The 18,011-nt window shown below is 39.2% G+C and overlaps 2 protein-coding genes across 2 annotated transcripts; both read left to right on the top strand.

The window, feature by feature from the left end:
* Positions 1 to 5,805: 5,805 nt before the first annotated feature.
* On the top strand, positions 5,806 to 8,256 carry LOC118034657 (L-type lectin-domain containing receptor kinase SIT2-like). Its single transcript, XM_035040002.2, has one exon. It carries the CDS (start codon positions 5,929 to 5,931, stop codon positions 7,957 to 7,959), a length of 2,031 nt encoding a protein of 676 aa, XP_034895893.1. The 5' UTR covers positions 5,806 to 5,928; the 3' UTR covers positions 7,960 to 8,256.
* Positions 8,090 to 17,572, top strand: LOC140955958 (uncharacterized). Its single transcript, XM_073411432.1, has 6 exons — positions 8,090 to 8,110; positions 9,301 to 9,541; positions 10,230 to 11,896; positions 12,690 to 14,714; positions 16,177 to 16,386; positions 17,393 to 17,572. Exons 1-6 carry the CDS (start codon positions 8,090 to 8,092, stop codon positions 17,570 to 17,572), a joined length of 4,344 nt encoding a protein of 1,447 aa, XP_073267533.1.
* The last annotated feature ends 439 nt before the right edge of the window (positions 17,573 to 18,011 follow it).

The raw sequence follows: 18,011 nt of genomic DNA on the forward strand, positions 1-18,011 counted from the left end.
TCATCTTCAACCTCCAATCCAGAATTTTAACAGAAACCCCACTATTCTCTCCAAATTTCTAACTCAATTTCACCATTCAAACAAAATCATAACTAAAACTCATCATCTTTCAATTCAATCTCTCAAAATCATCCAAATAATCAATTACCCACAATAATCAACCCCTATCATTCAATTTAATTCATCAATTTAAACCAAAACACAAATTCTCAAAACCCTAACGTTCATCAAAACTGAAATTAAAGCTTAATTAACATATTATACACATTAAACAACCTAAATTTTACCTTTAAACTTATTTCCTTCAACTCTTTTCTATTTTCCCTTACTTTCCCCCCTTTTCTCTTCTTCTTCTTTCTCACTTCACTCCTGCCAGTTCTGCTCTCTAATTTCAGATCTCTCTCTTTTTCTTTTTCTTTTTATATTTATATTTATTATGTTTATCTAATTACCACACTACCCCTCATTCATTTATACCCACACTTTAAGCCTTCAAGGGCTTTATTGTATTTTCCAACTCATTAATTCAAAACGTTACAATCTCCCCACCTTATAAAAGTTTCATCCACGAAACTTAATAGAAAAGATTGAATACTTACCGAGATTATCGAAAAGATGAGGATACTCCTCACGCATCTTATCCTGAGCTCCCATATCGCTTCCTCACATGAATGACCTTTCCATTTCACCTTCACTGAAGCTATATCCTTCGACCTAAGCTTCCTCACTTGTCGGTCGACTATAGCTTACGGTTGCACCTCATAAACCATATCATCCCTCAAGTCAATGGGATGAACCTCTAATACATGTGATGGATCTGACATATATTTCCTTAACATGGAAACATGAAATACCGGATGAATATCAGACAAGTTCGGTGGTAATGCTAATCTATAAGCAACTGTCCCAACTCTCTCCAAAATCTCATACGATCCAATGAATCGAGGACTCAACTTGCCTTTCTTCCCAAACCTGAATACTGCTTTGGTCGGTGATACTTTTAAGAACACACAATCACCCACTGAAAACTCTAAGTCACGCCTTCTTCTATTCGCGTAACTTTTCTGTCTACTCTGAGCTGTTTGAAGCTTCTTTCTAATTACCTTTATCTTCTCTGAGGTAATCTGAATCAACTCTGGTCCCATTAGCCTCTTCTCACCAACCTCAAACCAACAAACTGGTGATCTACACTTCTAACCATACAAAGCCTCATAAGGTGCCATCTCTATGCTAGCCTGATAATTGTTGTTGTAAGCAAATTCCACTAATGGATAATCTATAAGCAACTGTCCCAACTCTCTCCAAAATCTCATACGATCCAATGAATCAAGGACTCAACTTGCCTTTCTTCCCAAACCTGAATACTGCTTTGGTCGGTGATACTTTTAAGAACACACAATCACCCACTGAAAACTCTAAGTCACGCCTTCTTCTATTCGCGTAACTTTTCTGTCTACTCTGAGCTGTTTGAAGCTTCTTTCTAATTACCTCTATCTTCTCTGAGGTAATCTGAATCAACTCTGGTCCCATTAGCCTCTTCTCACCAACCTCAAACCAACAAACTGGTGATCTACACTTCTAACCATACAAAGCCTCATAAGGTGCCATCTCTATGCTAGCCTGATAATTGTTGTTGTAAGCAAATTCCACTAATGGTAGGAACTTACTCCAACCAACTCCAATATCCATAACACAAGCCCTTAGCATATCCTCCAAGATCTGAATAGTCCTCTCAGACTGACCATCTGTCTGAAGGTGGAAAGTTGTACTCAACTGCACTTTAGTACCCATAGCTTCTTGGAATTTCACCCAAAACCGTGATGTAAATTGTGGACCTCTATCAGACACTATCGAGATTGGCACTCCATGCAACTGTACAATTTCACTAATAATCAATTCCGCCAACTTTGCATATCCATAAGTAATCTTAACTGGCAGAAAATAGACTGATTTTGTCAACCTGTCAACAATCACCCATATCGAATCATAACCTTCCTGACTCCTAGGCAATCCTGTCACAAAGTCCATTGTGATCCTTTCCCACTTCCATTCTGGAATCAACAATGGTTGCAACAATCCAGGAGGTTTGTGGTGTTCACCATTTACCCTTTGACAGGTCAAACACCTAGAAACAAAATCTGCTACATCAGCCTTCATCCTATTCCACCAATAACACACCTTAAGGTCTTTATAAATCTTGGTGGAACCTGGATGCATTGTGTAAACTGTTTGATGTGCCTCTATCATCAATTCTCTCCTCAAATCATCAACATTAGGTACACAAAGCCTATCCCTATATCTCAGCACATCATCATCACCAATCATAAAACCTACAGCCTTACCCTGCTCAACCTCATTTCTAATCCTGAGTAGTGAATCATCTTTCTTCTGAGTTGCTTTTATCTTATCAAACAAATCTGACTTAACCTGAAAATGAGCAATCATTGCTCCAGCTTCACTAAGATCAAATTTGACTCCTTCATCCACTAACTCATACAGCTCCCTAATCAGAGGTCTTCGTACCTCCTGAATATGAGCTAAGCTCCCTGATGATTTTCTACTCAAAGCATCGGCAATTACATTTGCCCTACCCGGGTGGTATTGTATGGTACGATCATAATCTTTTAGCAGTTCCATCCATCTCCTCTGCCTTAAGTTTAGATCCCTCTGCTGAAAGATGTATTTCAAACTCTTGTGATCTGTAAAGATCTCACAAGTTTCACCATACAAGTAGTGCCTCCAAATCTTCAAAGCAAAAATTACAGCCGCCATCTCTAAATCATGTGTAGGATAGTTTTGTTCATGCTTCTTCAGCTGCCGTGAAGCATAGGCAATAACCTTACCATGCTGTATTAGAACACATCCTAACCCCACTCTCGAAGCATCACAATACACTGTGTAACCACCAGAACCTGATGGTACTGCTAGAATAGGCGTTGTAGTCAATCTCTCTTTCAACTCTAAGAAACTTTTCTCACAAGCTTCAGACCATTGAAACTTAACATTTTTCTGCGTTAACTTAGTCAATGGTGCAGAAATTAGAGAAAAGTTCTCCACAAACCTCCGATAGTAGCCGGCCAAACCTAAGAAACTTCTAATCTCTGTCGCCGAAGTAGGCCTAAGCCACTGCTTAACCGCTTCAATCTTTTGAGGATCAACCTCAATCCCATTTCTTGACACTACATGCCCAAGAAATGCTACACTCTCCAACCAAAACTCACTCTTTGAGAACTTGCTATACAACTGATGATCTCGCAGAGTTTGAAGCACCATTCTTAAATGCTGCTCATGCTCCTCTCTAGACCTTGAATACACCAAAATATCATCAATAAAAACTATCACAAATCGATCAATAAATTAGCCAAACACTCTATTCATCAAGTCCATAAAAGCTGCTGGTGCATTCGTCAACCCAAAAGACATCACTAAGAACTCATAATGACCATACCGAGTTCTAAACGTTGTCTTTGAAATGTCTGCCTCCCTAATCCTCAACTGATGATACCAAGATCGAAGATCAATCTTAGAAAAGAATTGAGCTCCCTGCAACTGATCAAACAAATCATCTATACGAGGGAGTGGGTATCTATTTTGAACTGTCACCCGATTCAATTGCCTATAATCTATACACAACCTCAATGACCCATCTTTCTTCTTCACAAACAACACCTAGGCTCCCCAAGGAGACACACTTGGTCGGATAAACTTTTTATCCAACAAATCCTGCAGCTGCTCCTTTAACTCCCTCAATTCTGCTGGCGCCATTCTATATGGTGCCATTGATATTGGTTCAGTACCCGGAACCAAATCAATACAAAACTCAATTTCCCTATACGGAGGCAATCCAGGTAAGTCATCAGGAAAGACATCGATAAACTCTTTAACTATAGGGACTTCATCTAATTGAGGAACTTCTTTCTCTACACCCACTATATATGCTAGGTAGCACTGTACCCCTTTTCGGGCCATTTTCCTCGAGATAGCCGACAATATAATTGATGGAGACCCAATCTTATCTCCTTGAAATACCAACCCAACTTCTTCATCTAGATCAAATATTATTTTCTTACCCCAACAATTTACCGAAGCCCTATGCTTAGCCAACCAATCCATTCCTAAAATCACATCAAAATCAACCATATCTAAGACATTTAAGTCTCCCATAAAGATCTTATCTCCAATCTTTATTTCACAATCCAGATACACATACTTTACTAATATTAACTCATCTAAGGGAGTGGAGACTGAAATGGAGGATTTTAACAAGGTTGGTTGTTTATCTAACCTCATAGCAAAATATAGGGACACAAATGAATGAGTTGCACTCGTATCAAACAAAACTTTTGCTTTAAAAGAGCAAACAGGAAGAATACCTGAAACAACTGTGTTGGATGCCTGAGCATCCTGCTGAGTCAAGGCAAAAACTCTAGCATGCCCCTGACCCTGCTGTATCTAACCTCTATCACCTACACCCCGACCTCTCTGACCACGACCACCAAAACCTCTACCCTCATGAGCCACAAACTGGCTCGTCGATGGTGCCTAAATAGGATGCTGGACTGAAGCAGATAACCCCGAAGTGGACAACTGTCTCCTCGGGCACTCTCTAATCTTATGACCTATCTGGCCACAACTAAAACAAGCCCTAGTTCTTCTGTAGCACTTTGCACTAGTATGACCTCCTCCACAGTGCTGACATGAAGAACTATCCACAAGTGAAACAAATGAACTACAAGGTGTAGTCTGAACTAAACTCTGGGTACCACTACTGCCACTCTGACCGTCTGAGCCACTAACTGATGGTCTCTGTCTAAACCTCCTCTGAACCCATGAGCCCTGACAGCCACTTCATCCCCTAGACGGACCTGCACTTAATCCCTGTTGCCTAAAAAACTAACCCTCATCTCTAGGCCTCTTAGACTGGCCAGCAGTCATGTCCTCTATTTCTCGCGCCTCTATCAACCTGGCGCTATCAACAGCTAAGGAGTAGGATGGAAACACCTATGACACCATCACTATATACATAGAGGATTTAAGTCCTTTAATGAATCTCTTCACCCTCCACTCCTTAGTGGGTAGAAGATGTTTTGCATACCTAGACAGCTGAGTGAACTTTAAATCATACTCATCCACTGTCATGCTCCCCTAAGATAGCCTCTTAAACTCATAAAGTCGAGCATCCCTAACGCTCTGAGGGAGAAACTTGTCTAAGAACATGGAGCTAAACTCCTTCCATGTCCACTGAGCCTCTATTGGTCTTGCTCTTTTCCTAGACTCAAACCAAGAGATTGTCACATCTCCTTCCAATCTGAACGATGCCAAACTCATAGCTCAATGGTCTGTACATCTCAAAGCTTCACACCGTCGCCAAATATCATCTAGGAACCTCTGAGGATCACTCCTGCCGATTCTGCTCTCTAATTTCAGATCTCTCTCTTTTTCTTTTTTTTTCTATTTATATTTATTATGTTTATCTAATTACCACACTACCCCTCATTCATTTATACCCACACTTTAAACCTTCAAAGGCTTTATTGTATTTTCCAACTCATTAATTCAAAATGTTACACATGTGCACCGCATGTCCGAGCAACGAAGATTTTCAATCTGCAATATTCAGTAAAATGATAATTAATTTGGATGTCCAATTAGTAACGGAATTTATTTCTCGCCGTAGAAGATTTTCAAACGAATTGTATTTTCTTTGACCTTGTATCCACTTTGAAAAGTAGTTTTCCAAGATAAAGCTTTGGAGAAGGTTCGAATGCGCCCAAGTCATAGCAATGTGAAGAGACATGTTAATAATTCAGTCTTTAGACGGAGGATTTGAAACTGTAAAAACAAATAAGGAGAAACTCGAAGCGAAAAAAGTTTGTTCTTTTACCAATGTGTAACTGAAGAAGCAAAAACAATCTTCTGCACGTTCTTATGATGATTGCATCGTTCAAATCATTGCGCTTTCTACTCGGCCTGTTTGTTTCCTTGAAGCTCTTGGCCTTAGCTCAAGAGGAAAACCACTTCATCTATCATGGCTTCACTGGAGCAGACCTGCTCCTCAGCGAGATTGCAAACATCCATCCAAATGGTCTCTTAGAGCTGACAAACACTTCAAAACGGCAAATTGGCCGTGCTTTCTTCCCATTCCCTTTTCAGTTCAACACATCTTTAATCAACAATTCTCGGTCTCTCTCGTTCTCTACCCAGTTTGCGTTTGCCATGGTCCCAGAGCTGCCTACACTTGGTGGCCATGGCATGGCCTTCACAATCTCTCCATCTGTGGACTTCACAGGGGCTATGGCAACTCAGTACTTTGGAATCCTCAATTCTACAAGCAATGGCCTACCTTCAAACCATCTAGTTGCAGTTGAGCTGGATGCAGTTCCAAGCCCTGATCTTAAAGACATCAATGACAGCCACGTTGGAATTGATGTAAACAGCTTGGTATCCATTGAATCTGCTCCGGTGACCTACTTTTCAGATGAGGAAAAGGAGAATAAGAGCTTGATTCTCATAAGTGGTCATGTGATGCACGTGTGGATAGATTATGATGAAGCAGAGAAGCTACTCAATGTTACAGTTGCTCCTGTCACAAGAACAAAACCAACCTTGCCTCTCTTGTCAACACATCTCGATCTTTCTTCTGTTATGTTGGATTCTATGTACGTTGGTTTTTCTTCATCTACTGGAGAAGTGGATAGCAGCCACTATATTCTGGGGTGGAGCTTCAACAGAGGCGGACAAGCTCAAAGTCTTGATGTGTCGAAGTTGCCTTCACTTCCCCATCAAAGAAAATCAAGAAAGAAACCATATTTAAGAATTCTGGCCCCAACAATAACAGCAATCATTTTTCTGGTAGCAATCTCTGGTGCTGCTTATATAATAAGGAGGAAGAAATATGAAGAACTGCGCGAAGATTGGGAACAGGAGTATGGTCCTCAAAGATTCTCCTACAAGGATTTATACAAAGCAACTACAGGTTTCACGGACAGGAAGTTGCTGGGAAGTGGAGGTTTTGGAAAGGTTTACAGAGGAGTATTGCCTTCTTCCAACATGCAAGTCGCGATCAAGAAAGTATCCCATGATTCCAAACAAGGAACTAAGCAGTTTGTTGCTGAGATTGCTAGCATGGGAAGGCTGAGGCACAGGAACTTGGTCCAGCTCCTAGGCTATTGCCGGAGAAAGGGAGAGCTCCTCCTGGTCTATGATTACATGCCCCATGGAAGCCTTGATAAACTCCTGTTTCGCAATGACACACCCAGCCTTAATTGGGTTCAGCGATATCAGGTCCTCAGAGGAGTTGCGTCTGCCCTTCTTTACCTCCATGAAGAGTGGGAACAGGTTGTTCTGCATAGAGATGTGAAAGCTAGCAATATACTGTTAGATGATGATTTCAATGGTCGACTAGGAGATTTTGGGCTTGCTAAATTCTATGATCGCGGGGCCAATCCTCAAACAACCTGTGTGGTTGGAACAGTTGGATATATTGCGCCAGAGGTTACTAGAACAGGAAGGGCCACTACCAGCAGTGATGTTTTTGCTTTTGGCACTTTTATGCTTGAAATGGCTTGTGGAAGGAAACCTTTAGAGCCAGAACAATCAGCAGAAAAGATGGTTTTGGTTGACTGGGTTCTTGATTCCTGGAAAATAGGAGACATTCTTCGAACGGTTGATCCAAAATTGGAAGGTAATTACGTGGTTGAGGAAATGGAATTGGTTTTGAAGCTAGGTCTGCTTTGTTCTTTCTCTACACCACAAGCTAGGCCAAGCATGAGGCAAATTGCGCAATATCTGGATGGGAATGCTAGCCTGCCAGAGATGCCTCTTGATGGTGCTAGCATAGGCTTGATGCCAGGTAGTCATGAAGAGCCTGGGGAGTTCAACTTGTCTTTCCGTAGATCTAATGATTACTCTGCTCATTCCTTCTCTAGTACCGACTCAATCCTCAGCTGCGGTCGTTGAATCATGGCTTAATGAGGTTTGTGCATACCATAGTAATCCACAAAGACTGCTCCAAGAGGGGTTAATTAATTAGCATAGAAACATAGGTATAATTTATGATTTAAGCAAAACACATGGTTGAAATAGTACAATGTTTGATGAAACAATGCTGGTCAGTGATGGCCGTGTTCCTTTTTTTATAAAACTCTCCACTTACTTCTGTTATGGACTAAAATGATTAATCACTTATGCCTGCCTCGTTTTTACATGGAAAGGTTTAATTACATATTGAACTATTCTGACTTCTGATATAGTGACTGCAGAAAGCATAGGCTTCAGTCAACTTTCTAAAATACATACAATCCAACACCCAGGATCATCGATTATCCTAACTAGAGTGCAGTTCAGTGTGATATGGCTGCTGGTTTATTCACAGACTAGTAGTGGAATAAAAAAAATGGTGTTAATGTATCTTGATGCTGATGTTATACACACATATAACTGTTTTAATCTTTCTACAAACAGTCAAGATTGCGAAAAACACGTTCAAGGAAGAAAGAAGATATAGACAGCAGCTTTGCAGGCTGAAAAAGGATTAAAACACCAGCCAAGAAAAAGTAACAGAAACATTGCAACAAAATTTGCAATAAGAAGGCAGCGATATTAATAACCCTGCTTTCAGAAAGAGTGTAGATACCCAATTACCTAATGAAAAGGCTAGAGATGTTTGATCAATAAGCTTCCATCATTTCTCCTGGTTATTTGGTCACAGCTTGTTGCGGATGAGGCAGCGCAACCTCTTGGGACAGGTTACGTTCACTTGCTGTGCAGCCTTTCCTGCATCCAACTACCCTAAGTGATTAAACAGACTCTAATTTATCAAGCACTGGATATTAGTTGTAATGATCAACTTTAATTCTAATTTGGGTCCCTCAAAGAACTTACACAGAGCAAGTTAAACATAAAGTGACTTGATTCCATCTTAGGAAAAACAAGTTCATACTGGAAAAGATTTAACAGACATTAGCCTCCCCGAAAAATACCACACACAAAAAAAAAACAAAAGGAAGTTGATACAGATGCAGGATAGCCATCAAAGTGAAAATTACCGGTAATGATGTGTTCATATGAACTTACGGTGCCCGTGAGAGTTTGGAAGAGAGAACCGACCACTCCCTTTCCTCCTGGTAATATCTGGTCACAGAGGTGTCAAAGGCAAGGACTGCAGCCATGGATCAACTGTTGTAGTGGCTGCGACTGACCAAATCAGCTCACTAAGATAATCCGCCAATAGGAAAAGAAATGAATCAGGGAAGGATGACCTGTGCAGTGGTGAATCAGGGAAAGATAATCCGCCAATAGGAAAAGGCTTTGGACAAGGTTGAAGTCGGAGACAAATTCAAAGCTACAGCAGCCCTTAATGCTGATGTTCATGAATCATCTTCCAACAAACCACCTGATGGCAATATCCGTAACAACATAAAGGATGTCACGATTCACACTGTGAAGTTTCTTCGTCAAATTAAAGTTCTTTGGCCTACAGATGGTAACAGTGCTGGCGATTTGAAGATCATAATGGGAGAAGTTGGCTGGCCTACAGATGGTAACATTAATGCCGACACCAAATTAGCTCAAACGTTCCATGACGGTCTCCTTAAAGAAGGGAACCCCTGTCCGACGAGGTGTCGAAGGCAAGGACTGCAGCTATTGGAACATAGCACATGCTCCCACAGAAGCTAACGCTGCAAACAATTCTTCAATACTTGCAGAACAAGCCACCCCTGCAGCCGACTCTCCTACACCAGAAGACTCACGAAGACTGGCCATGATATCATAAACACATTGTAATATTATGGATATAATATAGTTAGTTATATTCTGTTACAATTAGTTAACCGTTTGTTAACAGACGTTAGTTAGAAATTGTATATATATATGTATTGATATCCACTGTAAAAGATGTAGAAAATACAAAGAAGCATTACTGCATTTTTTGATTGCAGACTTTCTAAACGTATCTTTCTTCCTTTTCTTTTCTCTCATAGGAAATCCTATTCTTTTCATTCTTTCTCTGCTTCTACAAGCAAAAGATACATTCTGCTATTGCAAATTCATCATGGTATCAAAGCAATAGAAGAAATCAAGATTTTATAATATCTCTGCTATATTCTAAAAACTCTGAAAACATATACTCTTCTTTAATTTTTAAAGATTCACGATCTTTGTAGTTGGATACCTTTTTCTGTCATCAACTTCTTGATTCTTTTTCAAAATGTCTGATCATTTTGAAGAAAGTGCTTCTACAGCACATAAAGATTCATCCAATATCGCTACTCTAAATCTTTCTGATGATTCTTCCAGCTGCTATTACCTCCATCCTTCTGATAATCCTGGCGCTCTTCTGGTTTCAGAAATCTTCACTGGCGAAAATTATATTGCATGGAGCAAATCCATGACAATTGCCTTGACAGTGAAAAACAAGATTGCCTTCATTTATGGATCTTTAGTTCAACCAAATACAACCAATCAATCACTTCGTATGGCTTGGCTGAGATCAAACAATTTGGTCCTATCATGGCTGATGAATTCAATTTCCAAAGAAATTCGCAGCAGCCTTCTTTACTTCACAACAGTTTTTGATATCTGGGAAGAAATACGAACTAGATATCTTAGAAGTGATGGACCAAGGGTTTTTAGTTTAGAAAAATCTTTGAGTTCTATTGCACAGAACTCAAAATCTATCACTGAATATTTCAGTGAATTCAAGGCCCTATGGGATGAATACAACAGTTATCGCCCAATCCCAAGCTGCAAATGTGGACATCTTGATTCCTGCTCATGCAATATTTTTAAACATCTAACTGCTCGACAACAATCCGACTTTGTCATGAAATTTCTGGTTGGCCTTCATGGTTCTTACTCATCAGTTAGAAGCCAACTATTGCTGCAAACTCCTTTGCCATCTATGGGCAGAGTCTTCTCCCTGCTTCTTCAAGAAGAGAGTCAGAGATCCCTAACAAATGCAGCAGCAATTCCAATTGATTGCCAAGCAATGATTGCTGAACACTACCACAATCAAAATTCCAAATCAGGTTCCAACTATACTACACGATTTGCTAAATACAAAGGTAAAACTGAGGCAACCTGCACCCACTGTGGATATCCTGGACATATTGTTGATAAATGTTTCCAACTCATTGGATACCCTCCTGGGTGGAAGGGACCAAGAGGAAAAAGATTGGCTACCATGCCACATACCAGCAAGAACTTTCAACGATTACCTACTGCACATCATACTACTGCCTTGCAACCACATCTTGATACCCCTAACATTGTTTTCTCTCAAGAACAGATGCAGAATCTACTCACTCTAGCAAATAGCATTTCCAGCTCAAAGCTAAATAACACTGCTACAGAAGTATCTACATTAGGTATATCTTTTTCATGTCATACAGCATCTTCACCTCATAACAGTTTTTCTTGGATTCTTGATACTGGAGCCACAGATCACATGATTTGTAGTCCTCTTCTTTTTGAATCCATCATTCTTCCTAAAACTCAGAATAACGTTCATCTGCCTAATGGTCAACATGTACCAATTCTCTTCACTGGAACAGTTAGATTTTCCCCTGACATCATTTTATACAATGCACTCTATGTTCCAGCCTTTAATATCAATCTTATTTCTGTTTCTAGACTAACTGCTGCTAACACTGTTGGTTTATTTTTTCTTCACACCAAATGTATTCTACAGGACCTAAGCAAATGGAAGATGATTGGTCTTGCTGAAGCTGAATCTGGTCTATACAAACTTCACAAACCTCCTACTCCAAATGCTATAAAATCACCTCCTATAACAAACATCAAATCCTGTGTTGTTGCCACAAATATCTGGCATTTACGTTTAGGCCACATACCTCCCTCCAAAATCGCCCTTTTGAACAAAACTGATCCTTCAGTCACTATCAGCAACAATAGCTTTTGTGATATTTTCCCCTTAGTTAAACAAAAATGTTTGCCTTTTTCTTTATCTGTTCATCAATCTACAAAAACCTTTCAATTAGTTCATATTGACATTTGGGGACCCTTCTCTGTCACCTCTTATTCTGGTTATCAATTTTTTTCTTACTATTGTAGATGATTACAGTAGATTTACTTGGTTGTTCTTAATGAAATCCAAATCTGAAACAAGACATCTTCTCAGCAATTTTCTAGCATATGTTCATACTCAATTTAACATAAATATTCAAACTCTCAGATCCGACAATGGCCAAGAATTTAATATGCCTATCTTCTACCAAACACATGGCATCATACATCAACAAACATGTGTTGAAACACCTGAACAGAATGGAAGGGTTGAAAGAAAACATCAACACCTGGTCAATGTAGCTCGATCTCTTCTGTTTCAAACCCAACTACCTTTATCTTATTGGACAGATTGCATATTAACAGCCACACACCTCATTAATCGTACCCCCTCCCTCCTTCTCCAAAATCAGACACCTTACCAACTTCTTTATCAAAAACCACCACATTACAATTACTTAAAAGTTTTCGGCTGTTTATGCTTTGCTAGCACAATCACTCATAATAGAGGTAAATTTCATCCAAGAGCTACGAAATGTATTTTTCTTGGATACCCTCCACACATTAAAGGATACAAAGTTCTTGACTTAAACACTTGCAAAACTTTTGTCTCTCGCAATGTAGTTTTTCATGAATCCAACTTTCCATCTATTCCAAATCAGGTTCATACACCTCTTGTATTCCCTGACTATCCTCAACACTTTGATCCTTTTCCTTGTCGACCATCAAACACAACTCTACATGATTCTGTTGTTCCTACAACAATTCCTATCCAACCTTCTGTTCCTCACATTTTTACGCTGCCTCCTCCTCTTACTCAACTTAGAAAATCTGAAAGAACTAAACATCCACCTACTTACTTAACACAGTATTATTGTGGACATATGGCTCAGATTGCTTCAACAACACCAGACTCTTCCCCTTGCTTCCTGCCTGGTAAGCCCTACTCCATCCTTCCTTACTTATCTACATCCCATTTATCTTTACCCCACTGTGCTTTCACTTCTTCTGTTTCATCTATTTATGAACCGAAAACTTACAAACAAGCTAGCTCTATCCCTCATTGGCAGCATGCTATGACTAATGAAATAACAGCCCTTGAGAAAAACCAAACTTGGGACTTAGTCATTCTGCCCCCTAATAAAACTGTCATTGGATGTAAATGGGTCTACAAAGTTAAATTTCAGGCTGATGGACAGGTTGAGAGATATAAAGCACAATTGGTCGCAAAAGGATACACACAACAAGAGGGAATTGATTTTTTTGACACCTTCTCTCCTGCTGCAAAAATCACTACAGTACGTGTTCTTCTCACCATTGCTGTAGCCAACAATTGGCATTTACATCAACTTGATGTAAACAATGCCTTCCTACATGGGGACTTACATGAAGAAGTATATATGCAATTACCACCTGGTTACTCCAATCACAATGACCCTCGAGTATGCAAACTCAAAAAGAGTATCTATGGCCTTAAACAGGCTTCAAGACAATGGTTTTCCAAACTCTCTGCATCTCTTCTTCAATTTGGTTTTCTACAAGCCAATTCAGATTCCAGCCTCTTCATCAAGCAATCTGAAACCACCCTCATTGCCATTTTAATCTATGTTGATGATGTTCTCATCGCATCAAATGATCTTACAGCACTGACTATAGTCAAAAACTATCTTCGCAGAATTTTCCCCATCAAAGATTTGGGACACCTCAAATACTTTCTCGGCATTGAGGTAGCTCGATCTACCAAAGGCATTGTTCTTTGCCAAAGAAAATATGCCTTGGACATCCTCATGGACAGTGGTTTTTCTGGTGCTAAACCTGTCACTTTTCCCATGGAATCCACACTCAAACTCAGCACACACGATACTAGCCCTCCCTTGCCTAATCATGCATCTTATCGTAGACTTATTGGTAGGCTTCTCTACCTTACACTCACAAGACCTGACTTATCCTATGCCATCCAAACTCTTAGCCAATTCATGTCAAATCCTCACACCCTCCATATGCAAGCAGCAGAGAGAGTCCTTCGGTATCTTAAAGCCACACCAGGCAAAGGTTTACTACTCAAAGCTGCTTCTCCCCTTCATTTAAAAGCTTATTCTGACAGTGATTGGGGAGGTTGCATTGACACTCGTCAAAGTGTTACTGGCTATCTAGTTTTCCTTGGCGATTCCTTAATCTCCTGGAAATCAAAGAAACAACCTACTGTAAGTAGGTCCTCTGCAGAAGCAGAATATCGGGCATTGGCAACAACTTCCTGTGAACTACAATGGCTTTCTTATTTACTGGCTGATTTCCACATCCCTCACTCTCAACCTGCCTTACTCTACACTGACAGCAAACCAGCCTCCGAAATAGCTTACAACCTTGTTCATCATGAATGCACCAAACATATCCAAATTGACTGTCATCTTGTTCGTGAAAAATTACAAGCAGGACTCCTTACCATCATTCACATTCCTTCCAAGTTTCAATTAGCTGATGCCCTCACTAAACCACTTGGTTCTCATATGCTTAATCCTCTACTTGACAAGATGGGAATGATGAATATCCATTCTCATCTTGCGGGGGGATATTGGAACATAGCACATGCTCCCACAGAAGCTAATGCTGCAAACAATTCTTCAATACTTGCAGAACAAGCCACCCCTGCAGCCGACTCTCCTACACCAGAAGACTCACGAAGACTGGCCATGATATCATAAACACATTGTAATATTATGGATATAATATAGTTAGTTATATTCTGTTACAATTAGTTAACCGTTTGTTAACAGACGTTAGTTAGAAATTATATATATATATATATTGATATCCACTGTAAAAGATGTAGAAAAATACAAAGAAGCATTACTGCATTTTTTTATTGCAGACTTTCTAAATGTATCTTCCTTCCTTTTCTTTTCTCTCATAGAAAATCCTATTCTTTTCATTCTTTCTCTGCTTCTACAAGCAAAAGATACATTCTGCTATTGCAAATTCATCAGCAGCCATGGATCAACTGTTGTAGTTGCTGCGACTGACCAAATCAGCTCACTAAGATAATCCGCCAATAAGTTGGACCAAATAAGTTTTCTCGATTCCTCATGATCCTTCCATGTAGAGTTAGTTTTCCTCAAATAAGTTGGATCATTGTACCATCATCATGGTAGCAACTTTGTTTTTGCAATAGAAGTCACTCTGGCCTTGCCATACTCATCAACTGCTGGCAGATTTGAGGATATTACTGCTTGATCTCCAACCTTCTTTTTTAGTAGTGAAACATGAAAAACATGATGTATTAATGTTCCTTCTGGTGGCAGTAGTTTGTAAGCCACAGTTTCCACCTTTTGCACCACCTTACAAGGCATATAGAATCTAGGATTAAGCTTTAAATTCTTTCTTAAAGCTACTCTTATCTGCTTACATGGTTGCAATTTAAGATAAATCAACACCCCCCCTCCACATTGAACTCCCTCTTAGATCTGCTTTATCTGTTGTTGTTTCCAACTGCCTCGTGATCCATGTTTATTTGAACCTGTAACATCCCATCCACAACAGCTACCGGAGAAACATATTGAGCTATAATAGTACATAACCATACAATGCTTGAAAGGGAGACATCTTAATGGCAAAGTGATGGCTGGTGTTGTAGCACTATTGTGCCACTGACAGCCATGAATACCACTTATTGGGACTATACATAGACAAACATCTTAGGTAATTCTCCGGTCATTGATTAACTCTTTCAGATTGCTCATCTGACTGAGGATGATAGGCAGAGCTCACGAATAGCTTGAACCTTTTAAACAGTTCCAAGATACTTGAAAGTATCTTGTGAGGTTGCGGCAACCTGGATAAGCCACTCGTTCCATCTTTTCCCTTTTGCAAACATCACATTCTTACACAAACTATTTAAAACTACTTAAGAACTCAATAAAAGAAACGCCAGTTGATTGCCAGTTTCGGCAAAACGTTCAGAAGGCTTTGGACAATGTTGAAGTCGGAGACAAAATCAAAGCTACAGTAGCCCTTAATGATAATGTTTAAGAATCATCTTCCAACAACCCCTCATTGGCTGTTAGGAACGAGCCTTTCCTGTCAAGTTTTAATAGCACTTGCGACAATGTTACGTTTACGTTTCCAGCATTACAATACATTCATAAGGCTTAGGACAATGATAGAGTCGGAGACAAAATCAAAGCTACAGCAGCCCTTAATGCTGATGTTCATGAATCATCTTCCAACAAACCACCTGATGGCAATATCCGTAACAACATAAAGGATGTCACGATTCACACTGTGAAGTTTCTTCGTCAAATTAAAGCTCTTTGGCCTATAGATGGTAATAGTGCTGGCGATTTAAAGATCATAATGGGACAAGTTGGTTGGCCTCCAAATGGTAACATTAATGTCGATCCCAAATTAGCTAAAACATTCATTGACGATCTCCTTAAAGAAAGGAACCTATGTCCGACCAAGTTAACCATTTGGGAACGCGGTTGAAACCGTGTTTCTAAAAAATTCAATTTTTTTTTTTTGTTTTGCTAAAATTTAATACGATTTGTATGTTTTGAATCGTTTTAATATACTGATATCAAAAATAACTTTTTAAAAAATAAAAAAAATATCATTGGCATACATTTTCGACATGAAAAAGTTATTTGAAAAACAACCGTTATCATACTACCAAACATACTTTAAATGGATGTGAATCTCTTTGCCCTGATCGAAGAATTAGAAGAGCAATGCACCAAGACATTTCAAGAGACATTGGGGACTCTTTTGCTACAATGAACAGCCAAAATTTCCATGGATTTATCTGGAAAAAGTGATGAAAAGATGCTAATAGCAACATATGGAGTCCAATACATGTCATCTCAATGGGGTGTGCTTGATGAGGAATATAAGAACTTGACCTTGATACAATTAAAATCAGTTATACCCTGCTCTTTGGTCGTGAATGTTGAGTAATTAGATAGTGTTTGAAAACATAAATCTTTAGTTAAAATTGTTTTTTTATGTTTTGAATTATTTTGATATGCTGTATTAAAAATTATTTTTAAAAAATAAAAAATATATTATTTTAATATATTTTTAAATAAAAAATATTTTAAGTAACAATCATTATTATTTTTAAAACAATTTTTTTGGTGGGAGTCGTGGTTTCTCTTGCATGCTCACTACCCTTCTTTATTATGTGACTTATGTCTATGCTTTTGGCTATCTTGTTTTTCTATTTTAATTTGTTTTGCTTGGAAAAGACAAGTTACATTATGTATTTTTTTTCATTTATATATGTTTTTATATTTTTCTCCAAATTTTTAAAACGGTTTTTAAAATTAAATAATTATTATCATAAAATTTTATTCTTGTCAATTTAATACAGAGGCTACAGAAGCAAGCCCCACAAGCTCTGGATCTCGATCAGCTCTCCACCCCACTTCTGCCTGCTAGTCAGGCCTCTCCTCCTCCTACTCCAATCCCTCTTCCATCACCACTCTCTGTATCTCCTCCGCCGTTGCCATCGGAGGCAGAAGAATTTACATTTCCTGTAATGTGGGGATAATGACAAAGGGAGGGAAGATGATGCTCACGATACATATTCAGAGGCAAGAGTTTGGCTGCATCCAGCAGTAGCCAGTGGATACATTGAGCCGTCATCCTTGTTTACTATCTTCCAGTCTAAATGTCTGCTCGTTGATCACGCAGAGTTATTGTGCATGATTTCAACTCGTTGCAGGTTCTTTTTTGTTTTTTCAACCCCCGAGGATTTCTCTCCAACACAGCTCACAACTCAATACAGCATTTTCTAGGATGGGAATCCCTACGATGTATAATTGTTTCGTTTGTTGATCTCAATAGGAACTCTCTTGGAACGGTTTCGCCGGAAAGATGTAAATAAACATAAATTAAAGAGTAATTTCTTACTTTCGAACAATGTTGCTATCATGGCGATCTTTTTGAAATGCTGTCTCCTACTATACAGAGCATGATCATTGGAATCT

This window comes from Populus alba, chromosome 9 (assembly GCF_005239225.2).
Source record: "Populus alba chromosome 9, ASM523922v2, whole genome shotgun sequence".
In the NCBI taxonomy this organism is placed as follows: Eukaryota; Viridiplantae; Streptophyta; class Magnoliopsida; order Malpighiales; family Salicaceae; genus Populus; species Populus alba.